Below are 12,160 nucleotides of genomic sequence, written 5' to 3'. Positions count from 1 at the left end.
AGTTCCTACTCTAATTCATCCCAAAGGTGTTTTATCAGGTTGAGGGCAGGACTCTGTGTAGGCCAGTCAAGTTCCTCCACCCTAAACTCACTTATCTATGTCTTTACAGACCTTGCTTTGTGCACTGGTGCGCAGTCATGTTGGAACAAGAAGGGGCCATCCCCAAATTGTTCCCAAAAGGTTGGGAGCATGAAATTTTCCAAAATGTCTTGGTATGCTGTCTCCTGACAACCACTAAACCCAGACATGTTCATCAGATTGCCAGACAGAGAAGTGTGATTCGTCACTCCAGAGAACACGTCTCTGTTGCTCTAGAGTCCAGAGGCGGTGTGCTTTATACGACTGCATCTGATGCTTTGCATTGCACTTGGTGATATAAGGCTTGGATGCAGCTGCTCAGCCATGGAAACCCATTCCATGAAGCTCTCTATGCACTGTGAATTAGAACTCAACCCATTACTTCTTTCCGTGACATTGTGGTGGATGCGGATGCATGGGAGCAGAAAGATGCATAAGCAACTGTGGCAGTTGCTCCTGTCAGCTATACAAACAGCATTGAGAGCACTTGCACAAGAAACAGGAAATGTACTCCCTCAAATAGGATTCGGCCCATCCCTCCAAGGGAGAGAATCTGTTGCAGAGGGACCCTGAGGAGGGCCAGAAGTGCTGTCAGCGTGACCACTGTGGACATGTATCTAAGAGCTGTGGCAGACCTCACTCGGGCCGACGTTAAACTATTGGCTCCCGGGGCCAACACAAGATCCCAACAAACCAGAGTCCATGGTCCCATGCTTGATTGACACTGGCTCTGAGGTCACTGTCATTGAGTATGACTAATAATCCCAATAGTTCAGAACATGAGAAAAACTGGGCCCCTCATAGCTGTACCTCAAAGTGGCCAATAACTTACCTATCCTGGTAGAGGGTATCACATAGGCGAGGATCAAAATCAAAGACAAGGTAGTGGAGCAAGTGTGGGTAGTGGTGAGCCATGTAAACTGTGCAGTATGCGTTGTTCTGGGCATCAATGTACTGGAATTTCCAAGCTTGCTAGCCAAGTTTGAACACTCTGGTCAGCACACATGGGGCGGGTGGTGTGGCTCAATGTGATTAGGTCCTATGAGGCTCAACAAAGGTCAACTGGGAAACACCCTTAACAAGTGGGAGTTGTTCACACTCCTCCTAAACAAAAGCGACTCCTGGTGCCTCTTTAAGAAGTAGTCTGGTCACTACCCATTGGGCCCATTACAAGCTTCATGGGGCCACAGTCATGGTTGAACCTCATAAAGTCTCCAGGGGAGTGACTAGTTGCCTGAACCTTACCCCAGATCCAAAAGGAAAAAGTTCTTGTGCAGCCCATCAACCCATCTTGCTCCCCAGCCATGCCACCATAGCAGACCTCTACATGGTGCCTCATCTCTGTATTTCAGAGGCCCAACCCGGGGTAGAAGAAGTATGTGCCCCTCTACAGACAGTCATGGCTTTGTTAAATGAGTTCCAATTCAAAAGTTTGCTGGAGCAGCTGAATACACCCTTCCAAGACTTCCCTCTACCACAACAGAGACTATTTAATTAGTTACTGGAGAAACTTCTACTAGTATTTTCCACCAACCCAGAATTCTACAGGTACACCAAAGCCATTGTCCACCCAATCCACACCCTGAGTGCTCCACCAATTTGAGAGCTGTACCACCACATTCCCCTAGCTCTGTGTCAAGAGGTCAAGGATCTACTCTGCAATATGCTACAAAGTGGGGTGATACTACTAGTCCTTGAACTGCCACTGTAGTCCTGGTGTGAAAAAAAGACATTAACCTGTAATTTTGTGTAGACTATCACAAGTTAAATGCCTGTACCCACCAAGAGGCCCCGGGTAGAGGAGTCACATATGGCCCTTAGGCAAAGCCAAGTTCTGCTCCACTCCCAATCTGGCTAGTGGTTATTGCAGGTCTCACTAAAAGATCAAGACCATGAAAAGCCTGTCTTTATCACTCCCTGGAGACTATTCCAACTTAACCACATACCCTTTGGGTTGAGTAATGCCCCCAGCACATTCCAACATCTAATGGCGAGATGCCTGGGAGTTTTCAACTTTACTTTAAGACTGTGTTAGTCTACCTAGATGATATCATCATCTTCTCCAAGACTTTTGAGGACCATTTTAAGCATTTGGACTGGGTGTTAGTGAAAAATACAATGAATGCCAAGGGCAGCAAGTTGGATCCCAGGTGGGAGCGTACCCCTTATCAGGTAGAGAAAAAACTCTTCCAACCAACTCCTGTATATCATAAAAATAGTGCAGCGCTAAAAGTAGTGACAATAAGACAAATAAAAGTCCACTAAAAGTCTTGGTCATATGGACGTGTCCAGTGACAAATGAGGATTCAGAATTGGTGATCCGTGTGGAAACGGCTGAAAAACGCACTCACCAGAAGTAAGACACATAAACGCAGTGTGCATCTAGAGCTCATGGATCCTCAATCCAGAGGGGAGTAAAGCTGGTCCGGTTACAGGAATGGTGAATCCCTCCTCTGTGGATGCAGCAACAGATCCTCCTTCTCTCGATTAGGTGTAGAATTCCAAGATCAAGATTCTGCAAGCAAAAGCTTAAGAGCAGCTCATTGGCTCCCCAACTATCTTAATTTGCATTAAGCAGATCTAGTGTTCTGATTTGCCGATGCTCTGTCTTACGCAACTCTACTCACACTTTGGCGTCACGAGACACCACAATTGAAGTCACGTTTTGTAGGAGAGGACACAACCCTCTCCTACAAAACGTGACTTCAATTGTGGTGTCTCGTGACGCCAAAGTGTGAGTAGAGTTGCGTAAGACAGAGCATCGGCAAATCAGAACACTAGATCTGCTTAATGCAAATTAAGATAGTTGGGGAGCCAATGAGCTGCTCTTAAGCTTTTGCTTGCAGAATCTTGATCTTGGAATTCTACACCTAATCGAGAGAAGGAGGATCTGTTGCTGCATCCACAGAGGAGGGATTCACCATTCCTGTAACCGGACCAGCTTTACTCCCCTCTGGATTGAGGATCCATGAGCTCTAGATGCACACTGCGTTTATGTGTCTTACTTCTGGTGAGTGCGTTTTTCAGCCGTTTCCACACGGATCACCAATTCTGAATCCTCATTTGTCACTGGACACGTCCATATGACCAAGACTTTTAGTGGACTTTTATTTGTCTTATTGTCACTACTTTTAGCGCTGCACTATTTTTATGTTATTTCATTTAAGTTTATATTGGTTGCTTAGAGTGCTCAGCCGCTTTCAGGATTAGCGCTCACTGCTGTTTTTTTCTATACCAACTCCTGTATATGACACAGTCTCAGAGGGGCCCAATCCTGTGAAGAGGCAGCTTCACCACAATCTGCTGAGGCCTTGCTTGCTGAGTGGTGACTGCTCCACCAAACCAGCTGGCAATCAGGAGATGCTCCACCCTGTGGATAATCCACGTTTTGCAGGAGGACCCCACTGAATGGTTCCTGCCTCCTCTCTTGCCCGAGCCCCTGGCCCTCACCAACTTGGAGACAGGGACCTCCAGTACAGTAACTATGGAAGAACAGATAAGCCCTTTAAGCTTAACAGACTGTTCTGATGTATCTGAAGAGCCAGTCCTGGGCCTGGGTGAAGGGGGAATGGAGAGCACAAGTGGCCCCCAACCACCTGCAGCCCCAAAGTGATAAATAGAAGAAAAAAACCTTACAGCGTCACTCCACTGAAGACTATGTAGTTCGCCACCCTTTGCAGTCCAACTGTGGGTAGCTCCCTGCAAAGTTCTTTATTATGTTGTTTGAACTTTTTTTTTCCTTTTTTGCCTTAACCACGTTTATTGCAGTTTTCATGTTGCTCTTTACTTTGTTGCAATGCCGAGGACAGCATCTGTCAATGGGGAGTGGGGGAGTGTAAGCAGGTGCAGTCTCTTTTCTCCACTATAGGTGGTGCTCAACCGCAGCAGCATTGTAGAAGGAGAGGCAGTCAGAAGGGACCTGTTCCTCTATGGTTTCCTGGGTCACTGGGGAAGTGATCCGATTGGATACTGCTGCCCCATATGATTCTGGTGGCCATTTTTGGTCAGGCAGAATCTATTTAAGAACCTGGCTCCCGGGTTTGGTGCGCATTTTGTGAGTGAACAGAGAAGGGACAGGTTACCTGTCTGTCAGGGAAAGTGAGTAGCAGTAGCGAGAGTTTCTACAATACATGCTATTTTTTCCAGGAATCCTTCCAATTGGGAACATATCAGCCAGGCCACATTCCACCCTCAGAGACAAACACTGTCAGCACATCAGTACCTGCTCCACTCTGCATTACTGTACAGAACTGTAAGTGTTCCCAGACGCATGTCCTCCTGCTGGGCTGTATGTATCTTTGAGCTGTGACTACAATACAAGTTCAGTTATTTGCAACTGGACTCTGTGTATTTACTGCTGCCGCACCACACTGCACTCGCACACACTCGGATTCCATCATGCAAGAAAAAATACTGTTTTTTTTTTTATTTTCCTTGCAAGTGTAGCACTTCTCCCATAGAAACAGATACTTTTAGCTGGTTCTTCCCCAAACAGTACAGAAGCTACCAATCAGACAGGCAACAGTCCAATCACTCTGGCTCCATTAAACAGTCTAGGGGATGTGTTTTTATGATTATTGCTTGTAGAACTTTTAACTGAAGAGGGACTAGGGTGATAAGGGATTCTCCAAAATGGCAAGCAACATCAATGAGAAGACAGTCTAAACCCTCACAGCTGGGGACAATGAAGTATCTTTCTAAACAGTCTTAAAGCCAGAAACAAAGGGAAAGACTCTAGCTCTGTCTTTACCTACTTGAGTTGGAAGCTATTGCTACTTACATTTTTGCTTCTCATCATTAATTGATCATTATATTTTATTTTTCATGACATTTTGTTTAATAGTATAATAAAAATTCCAATAAATGATGGCTAAACAAAGCAATAATTTTACAAATTGTTTTAACGAAGTACACATAAACAATATGAATTTGTTCCCTATAGTATTTGCACAGGATTAATTCTTCTGGGTTCAATTTAGTCAATTGATGTGCATAGGGATCTTTTATTTTAAATACACCTGTATAAACTACATGTAACCCAGGGAAAGAGAAAGAATGCACAAACCTAAATTTCTTTTGTCCTCAGTATTACTGCCTTAGATTTCCCTCACATTTGTTTTGTTAGTTTTTACCCTGTATTAAATACATATATAATGTACCTGTTTGTATATATATATATATATATAGATGTATTTGGTAAGGGCATACCTATTGTCTTTTTAGGAAATATTCTTATACACAGTATGTATTGTTATTTTTCACTTAACTGTTTTACTTTAATTTTTGCAAATCATCAAATGCAAAACTCATGGATCAGACTAATTTGACAGCAATTACACATTTCATAATTGCTGGGTTCTCAGATCTTCCTGTTTTGCGAGTACCAATTTTTCTTCTGGTTTTGCTTATTTATTTCATCACAATTGGAGGTAACTTGACCATTCTTCTCTTAGTTTGTGTAGATCATCATCTGCACACTCCCATGTACTTTTTTTTGGCCAACTTGTCCTTAGCAGACATCTCTTGTTCAACAATTACTCTACACAAAGCCCTTCAGACATTTATAACTGGAGATAACACCATTTCTGTTCTTAGCTGTCTTATACAAATTTTTATATATTTATCTTTGTTATGTGATGAGTTATTAATTTTGGCGGCCATGAGTTATGACCGTTTTGTAGCCATATGTAACCCACTGCAATATCACACGGTGATGAATCATAAAGTCTGCGTACTTTTGGCCACTGCATGCTGGATTTGGGGATTTCTAGAATCCCTTCCTATATTTATTGAATTACTTGGCTTTACGTGTTACATGTCTTGTGAGATAAACCACTTCTTCTGTGACATTGTGCCTATAAGGAAGTTATCTTGCAATGACACTCATATTCTAGAGCTCTATATACTTGTTGTTGGCATGTTAATTGCCACTTTTCTTCCATTCCTTCTGACTTTCATCTCTTATATTTTCATAATTTCCACCATACTGAGAATCCATTCAGTCTCTGAAAGGCATAAAGCCTTCTACACATGTTCCTCACACCTGACAGTGGTCATCCTTCTATACAGCAGCCTTATTTTCCAGTATGTGACACCACAATCCTTTGTCAACTTAAATTTGAATAAATATTTCTCTTTGTTTAATACAGCCATGGTGCCTATACTGAATCCACTGATATACAGCTTAAAGAATAAGGATGTGAAAGCAGTTTTGGGAAGGAGATTAACATGGCTAACCACAAATAAATAATGAGTCATATTATGACTTCTGGTTTTCAATTAAACATTGTAGAGTGAGTATAAAATCTAACTTCAACTTCAATAGAAATTGAAGCTGAAAATCACTGAAGTAAAGATCACTACTCCAGTGATCTCCATTTGTTTGCCGTTCTCATGCAGAGCAGCTGGCTTGATGCATTGTGAACACAGGAAGTTGGCCGCTAACATAGACACTATTCAGAGAATGCTTTCCATTTCTCAGATGAATGTAAATCATTCTCTGAATAAGTACATCTACCAAAAATCTCAAGGTCCCTAAAAATAGTATTCCGGGAGTACCTAATCATAGTAATAATGCAACTCCAAAAAGAAAAAGATTAGTTATGGACTCACCCAAGGAATGTGGGTTTTTTGTATATATAGTATCCATTAACCAAATAATTAGTGGATGGACAGAATGATATAAATGTATATAATTTCTTTAATTATACTTGGAAACATAAGAAACTTACATATACAGTAATATAATAACAACTCCAGCAATTCACATAAGAAGCATTTTTTGGATGCCATATATTGTGTAGATGAATTATAAATTGTGCAATTGATAGCCACTGATAAGCCTATCCAATCGATATATATATTTTTTAGATTTGTCAGTTAGCCAGTGGGACTCATCTAGATGGATCCATTAAGGAAGTCCAATGCCCCTTGGGGAGTACAACTTGGTGCATACCAGAAGATGGGTTTCCATATAGGATGACAATGTCTAGTACAGAGGAGGAATGTGGATATAAGATATATACATCCATGCCGAACATCCCTCATACACTATGTGCAGATATAGGCAGTACCCCATTAAGGGATGTATATTCCTTGGGAGCACCAAAAAGAAGCTTCAAAGCCTATTCAGGTGGATGTGAATTTTCAATTTTCAAGAGTGTAAAACTGCAAACTAGCTGTTCTCTGATTACAATGAAGGTAGGTAAAACTGTTAAGCTAGTAGTCATCTTATCAGCTCCACAAGTTCTCACAGTTTTTAATGACATTCATAGGTAAATGTTCTTTAAAAAAACCATGGCCAGCAATTCTCATTTCAGCCTATTATTAAGTATAGTTTAGGCGTATGAGAATATTGCACTGTGTTACCATTATCAGGTATGCCAAAGAGACCTAAAACTTTGTTTTACAGTGATTGCAAAGTCTTAATTTTTTTTAATAACAAACAGGTTTAAACTTCCCTGCTCTGTGCAATGGAATTGCACAGAGCTGTTTTGAACCTCCTCCGGGGTTCCCCACCGCCACTCCTGGCTCCTCCTCTTCTTGGTGAGCCACCGTAAAAAGCCGCTTCCTATCATGGCACACCTGCGGGGTCAATCCCAAGCCACGCTGCCTGTGTCCATTGACACAGATGGTGTGGCTCAACACCACCCCCCAATCACAGGGTTTGATTGACAGCAGCAGGAGCCAATGGCTATATATAATTAATCGCTCGGCAACCAATACCCTCCAATTATATAACTCTCAAAGACCCAAGAAAAGGCACACTTTCACCCTTGAAAGCAAAATATTAAAAAACCTTTTCTTCCACTAGAACTCAGAAACCCATACACCAATAATACAAATAAACAAAAATTTAAAATCATTAAACAAATAAACACAAATTTTTCCATTTTTATTGGAGTGTACACAGAGTGATGTTGCATGATTCACGTGTTACTCACAGTTGAATCTATTGTTATTTTGTACATATATATTTATATATTTTGCACAGATATAGTATTTACTTATGTGTCGAAAGTATTTGAAGGTAATACACTATGTTAGTTATATTTTTTCGAGGTATCACGTGGTCCGGCATGGAGAATTAAAAGTTGGAGACGCTGGATTGAGATATTGTGGTGGACTATTACTTTATTTATTTTTGGACATTCATTTTTGGACACTTATTTTTGGATGATTTTTTGGGGATTTTAATTTATTTATGTATTTCGTTTATTTATTTAATAATTTTAAATTGTTGTTTATTTGTATTATTGGTGTATGGGTTTCTAAGTTCTAGTGGAAGAAAATGTTTTTTAGGAGCCAATGGCTCCCACTGCCTCAGCAAAGCCTGTGAGAGCAGGGAGAGCCGCTACAGATGTGCTCAGTGCTGGATTGAGTGAGGGCTCAAGTATTAGGGGAGGTAAAGGGGCAATACCTTTGCCTACACTATTTTTACCTTAATGAAAGGAATGCATTGAGGTAAAAAATGTTTTGGCTTTAGAACCACTTTAACACCAAAACAAATGATATGCTAACCTGCCAACCAGAAATTGTAACATTTTCAGTTATAGAATGTGTATTAACACTGTTTCCTAAAAATGGCCTAAGTGTAAAGATCTGCTTTGGAAGGTTTGAGAGAATCTGTCACATATTATAGTTCATGTGGTAAGTACTGCTGCTGCTATTTGTAGATATTTCGCATAAGTGTATTTCCAACTTTTGGATACATCATGAAAGATCACTAAATCACCAAATATACCAGTTATTTAATCAGAAGTGTTTTGGTGTTGTAGTGTGTCCTATGCCTAATGCCTTGATAGCCACTTTAAGAAGTGCTGGTTGCCTATGTAGACACCAGCTCTACATCTAACTTTAGAGAGACTTAAAGCAGTATTAAACTAAAAAAAAGTTTAAAATATTATAGCTTAACAATCCTTAGATGTGATAGCTGTGTTCCTTTTTATTTTTGCTTTTTTTTTCACCAGCTGATTTAGCCAGTAACATACTTCCTGTCTTAGGGTGTCTACATTCTGGATAAAGTAGTACTGGCTGGATCACCAGGTGAAGTAAAGGGGGAAAAGCCTAAAAAAGAAAACAAATGCATCCACGACATCTCAGAATTGATAAACTGCAGTTTAGTGCATTTTTGTTTTGGGGTTTAATACAGCTTTAAAGTGTAACTATAAATTTGTAAAAACACAATTCCCTTTAGAATGATTATCTATACATGTTGCAAGTGTAACACTACCCGAAGCAGCTGTTGGCTTTTCTTGGGTCTTTCTACCACTCTCAACATTAAGTGGGCCTCAGGGGTGTACCTACAGGGTCCCAATTGGATAGAAGGAGTAGTGGGGGTGGCTACATACAGGGGAACCTATCTTTACATGTTCCTTCTGCAGCCACTGAATTACAGCTAGAGGGAAAGGAGGAGAAGCCAGCATTCAGTGGCAGATGGAGGAACATGGAGAAATTGGTTATTCTATATGTAGCCACCCCCGCCACTCCTCCTATTCAGCTTTTTTCTGCTGCTCCCTTCTACTCTCCAGCCCCCTTGAGCTCTTTCCCGTTCTCCGTCGTCCCCTGCAGCTCTTCCGGCTCCCCCCTCCCCTCTCTTGCAAGGGCAGACTTAAGTTTTGTCCACTATTACTGCCAGTCAGGGCCTTCCTTTCCTCCCCTTTCCCTGTTCTCTGTCAATCAGTAGCAGGGAGGGGTAAAAGGACTGTGGCAAAGCTGTGATGCTGAGCTGAGCAGCTTGAAGTGGCTGCCATGCAGGGCTACACAAGGATTTTAGCAAACTTTGCTAAAGATTCCTGTTTTTGTTCTGGAAAAAAATCACCATGTAAATTCCAGAATAATTTCCAAACGGGAGGATAATCCTTTGTGATAACCTCCTGAGCAAATCTTAGCATTCTAATGAGCAAAGGTGTGGTGTTTACATTTCCTTGGAAATAAAGAATCCTTCTCACCAAACATGAAACTCCTATTGCAGAAAATGCCTAAACTTTAACTTCTGGAAAAACAAGTGAGTCAATCAAACAAATGGGAAGTGACTTATATTGGGGTATTTCATACACAAACGTTGTACAGAATGCCTCTAAATTGCCATATTAGATGGAAGGGATATTTGACAGGTCCAGAAAATTACTGTAGCCCAAACTGGTTACCTTCTGGGAGCATTGACCTCCTCAGTTGAAATCTACTGAATACAACTAGAGATGAGCGAATTATTCAAAAATTCGATTCGGCTGATTCGCCGAATTTGCGGAATAAATTCGATTCGATGCGAATTTATTCGCTGCGAATTTAACTTATTAAAAGGGTTTCTAGGCTTCAGAGAGCCTTTATATTAGTGCAGAACACTGTACCTTTAATTTAAATGCCCTTGGAGTCTGCTGGGGAAGAGAAATAATACTGTCAGTCAGTATGACATGCAGATGAGTGCCGTCGATCTTAGAATCACCGCACACTTCACTCATTTGGGCAGTCATGGGGCACGACGAAGAAGATGAAGAAGAAGATGAAGAAGAAGAAGAAGAAGAAGAATGAAAAGAAGAAGAAGAAGAATGAAAAGAAGAAGAATGAAAAGAAGAATGAGAAGAAGAATGAGAAGAATGAAAAGAAGAATGAAAAGAAGAAGAAGAAGAATGAAAAGAAGAAGAAGAAGAATGAAAAGAAGAATGAAAAGAAGAAGAATGAAAAGAAGAAGAAGAAGAATGAGAAGAAGAATGAAAAGAAGAATGAGAAGAATGAAAAGAAGAAGAAGAAGAATGAAAAGAAGAAGAAGAAGAATGAAAAGAAGAAGAATGAAAAGAAGAATGAAAAGAAGAAGAAGAAGAATGAAAAGAAGAATGAAAAGAAGAATGAAAAGAAGAAGAAGAAGAATGAAAAGAAGAAGAAGAAGAATGAAAAGAAGAATGAAAAGAAGAAGAAGAAGAATGAAAAGAAGAAGAAGAAGAATGAAAAGAAGAATGAGAAGAAGAATGAAAAGAAGAATGAGAAGAATGAAAAGAAGAATGAAAAGAAGAAGAAGAAGAAAGAAAAGAAGAAGAAGGGGAATGAAAAGAAGAATGAAAAGAAGAAGAAGAATGAAAAGAAGAAGAAGAAGAATGAAAAGAAGAATGAAAAGAAGAATGAAAAGAAGAAGAAGAAGAATGAAAAGAAGAAGAAGAATGAAAAGAAGAAGAAAAAGAAGAAGAATGAAAAGAAGAAGAAGAAGAAGAAGAATGAAAAGAAGAAGAAGAATGAAAAGAAGAAGAAGAAGAAGAAGAAGAAGAAGAATGAAAAGAAGAAGAAGAAGAAGAATGAAAAGAAGAAGAAGAATGAAAAGAAGAAGAATTTCAGTATAGCAAAAAGTGTATCTGCAGAGAGCTCCGCTATTTCTGACAGTTCTCTGACAGTTCCTTCATATTTACAGCGGTTGAAACATTGTATCTATTTGTTTCCGAATAAAAACATCTGTATCCTAAATGGAAACAAATAGATACAATGTTTCAACGCTGTAAATGTGAAGGAACTGTCAGAGAACTGTCAGAAATAGCAAAGCTCTCTGCAGGGACACTTTTTTCCGGCTGTAGAAGGGATGAAAATCGGCCGATCGGGAAAAATTCGATTCGTGCATCCGAAGTTTGCTAATTTTCGGATTCGGTGAGAATCAAATTTTTCCTAATATTCGAAACGAATTCCACTTCGCCAAGTTTGATTCGCTCATCTCTAAATACAACCAGCTAATGATTTGCAACTACTTTACTTGTAACAAAACAACTTCTAGTAATTTGTAAAATTGGTACCTCCTGCCAATTATGAAGTTATTTGGATCTAATACTGAAGGTACGACAAGGGTTAAACGCTTGTTAAATCTAAGGTAGAGGAGTAAGCTGTGCTACTTGCTTGATTCCTTGTATCACTGACCTGGAACAATCATATAGTTTAGGAGCTCTGACTTCACTGTGATGTTCTAATCTGTATGTTTGCTTTGGGTCTGTAACTCTAACATTATTGAAACCATTGGAACAACATGGCAGCCAGGCAACATTTTCTCTACAGCAAAAGTAGCCTCCATTTTTCTTTCAGCCAGATGATTAGATTTTTCCAGTAAAGC

At 40.1% G+C, this 12,160-nt stretch overlaps 1 protein-coding gene across 1 annotated transcript; it reads left to right on the top strand.

Moving 5' to 3' along the window:
- The first annotated feature begins 5,386 nt into the window (after positions 1–5,386).
- On the top strand, positions 5,387–6,328 carry LOC149460256 (olfactory receptor 6C74-like). The gene has a single exon (XM_089679923.1). The coding sequence runs from the start codon at positions 5,387–5,389 to the stop codon at positions 6,326–6,328; it is 942 nt and encodes a 313-aa protein (XP_089536049.1).
- Positions 6,329–12,160: the final 5,832 nt, after the last annotated feature.

Source organism: Staurois parvus, unplaced genomic scaffold, assembly GCF_062004578.1.
Source record: "Staurois parvus isolate SC_StPar_1 unplaced genomic scaffold, SC_StPar_1.0 ptg000232l, whole genome shotgun sequence".
Classification (NCBI taxonomy): Eukaryota; Metazoa; Chordata; class Amphibia; order Anura; family Ranidae; genus Staurois; species Staurois parvus.
Note: the sequence above shows the minus strand (reverse complement) of the source record. Positions and strands in the feature narration are given on the sequence as shown.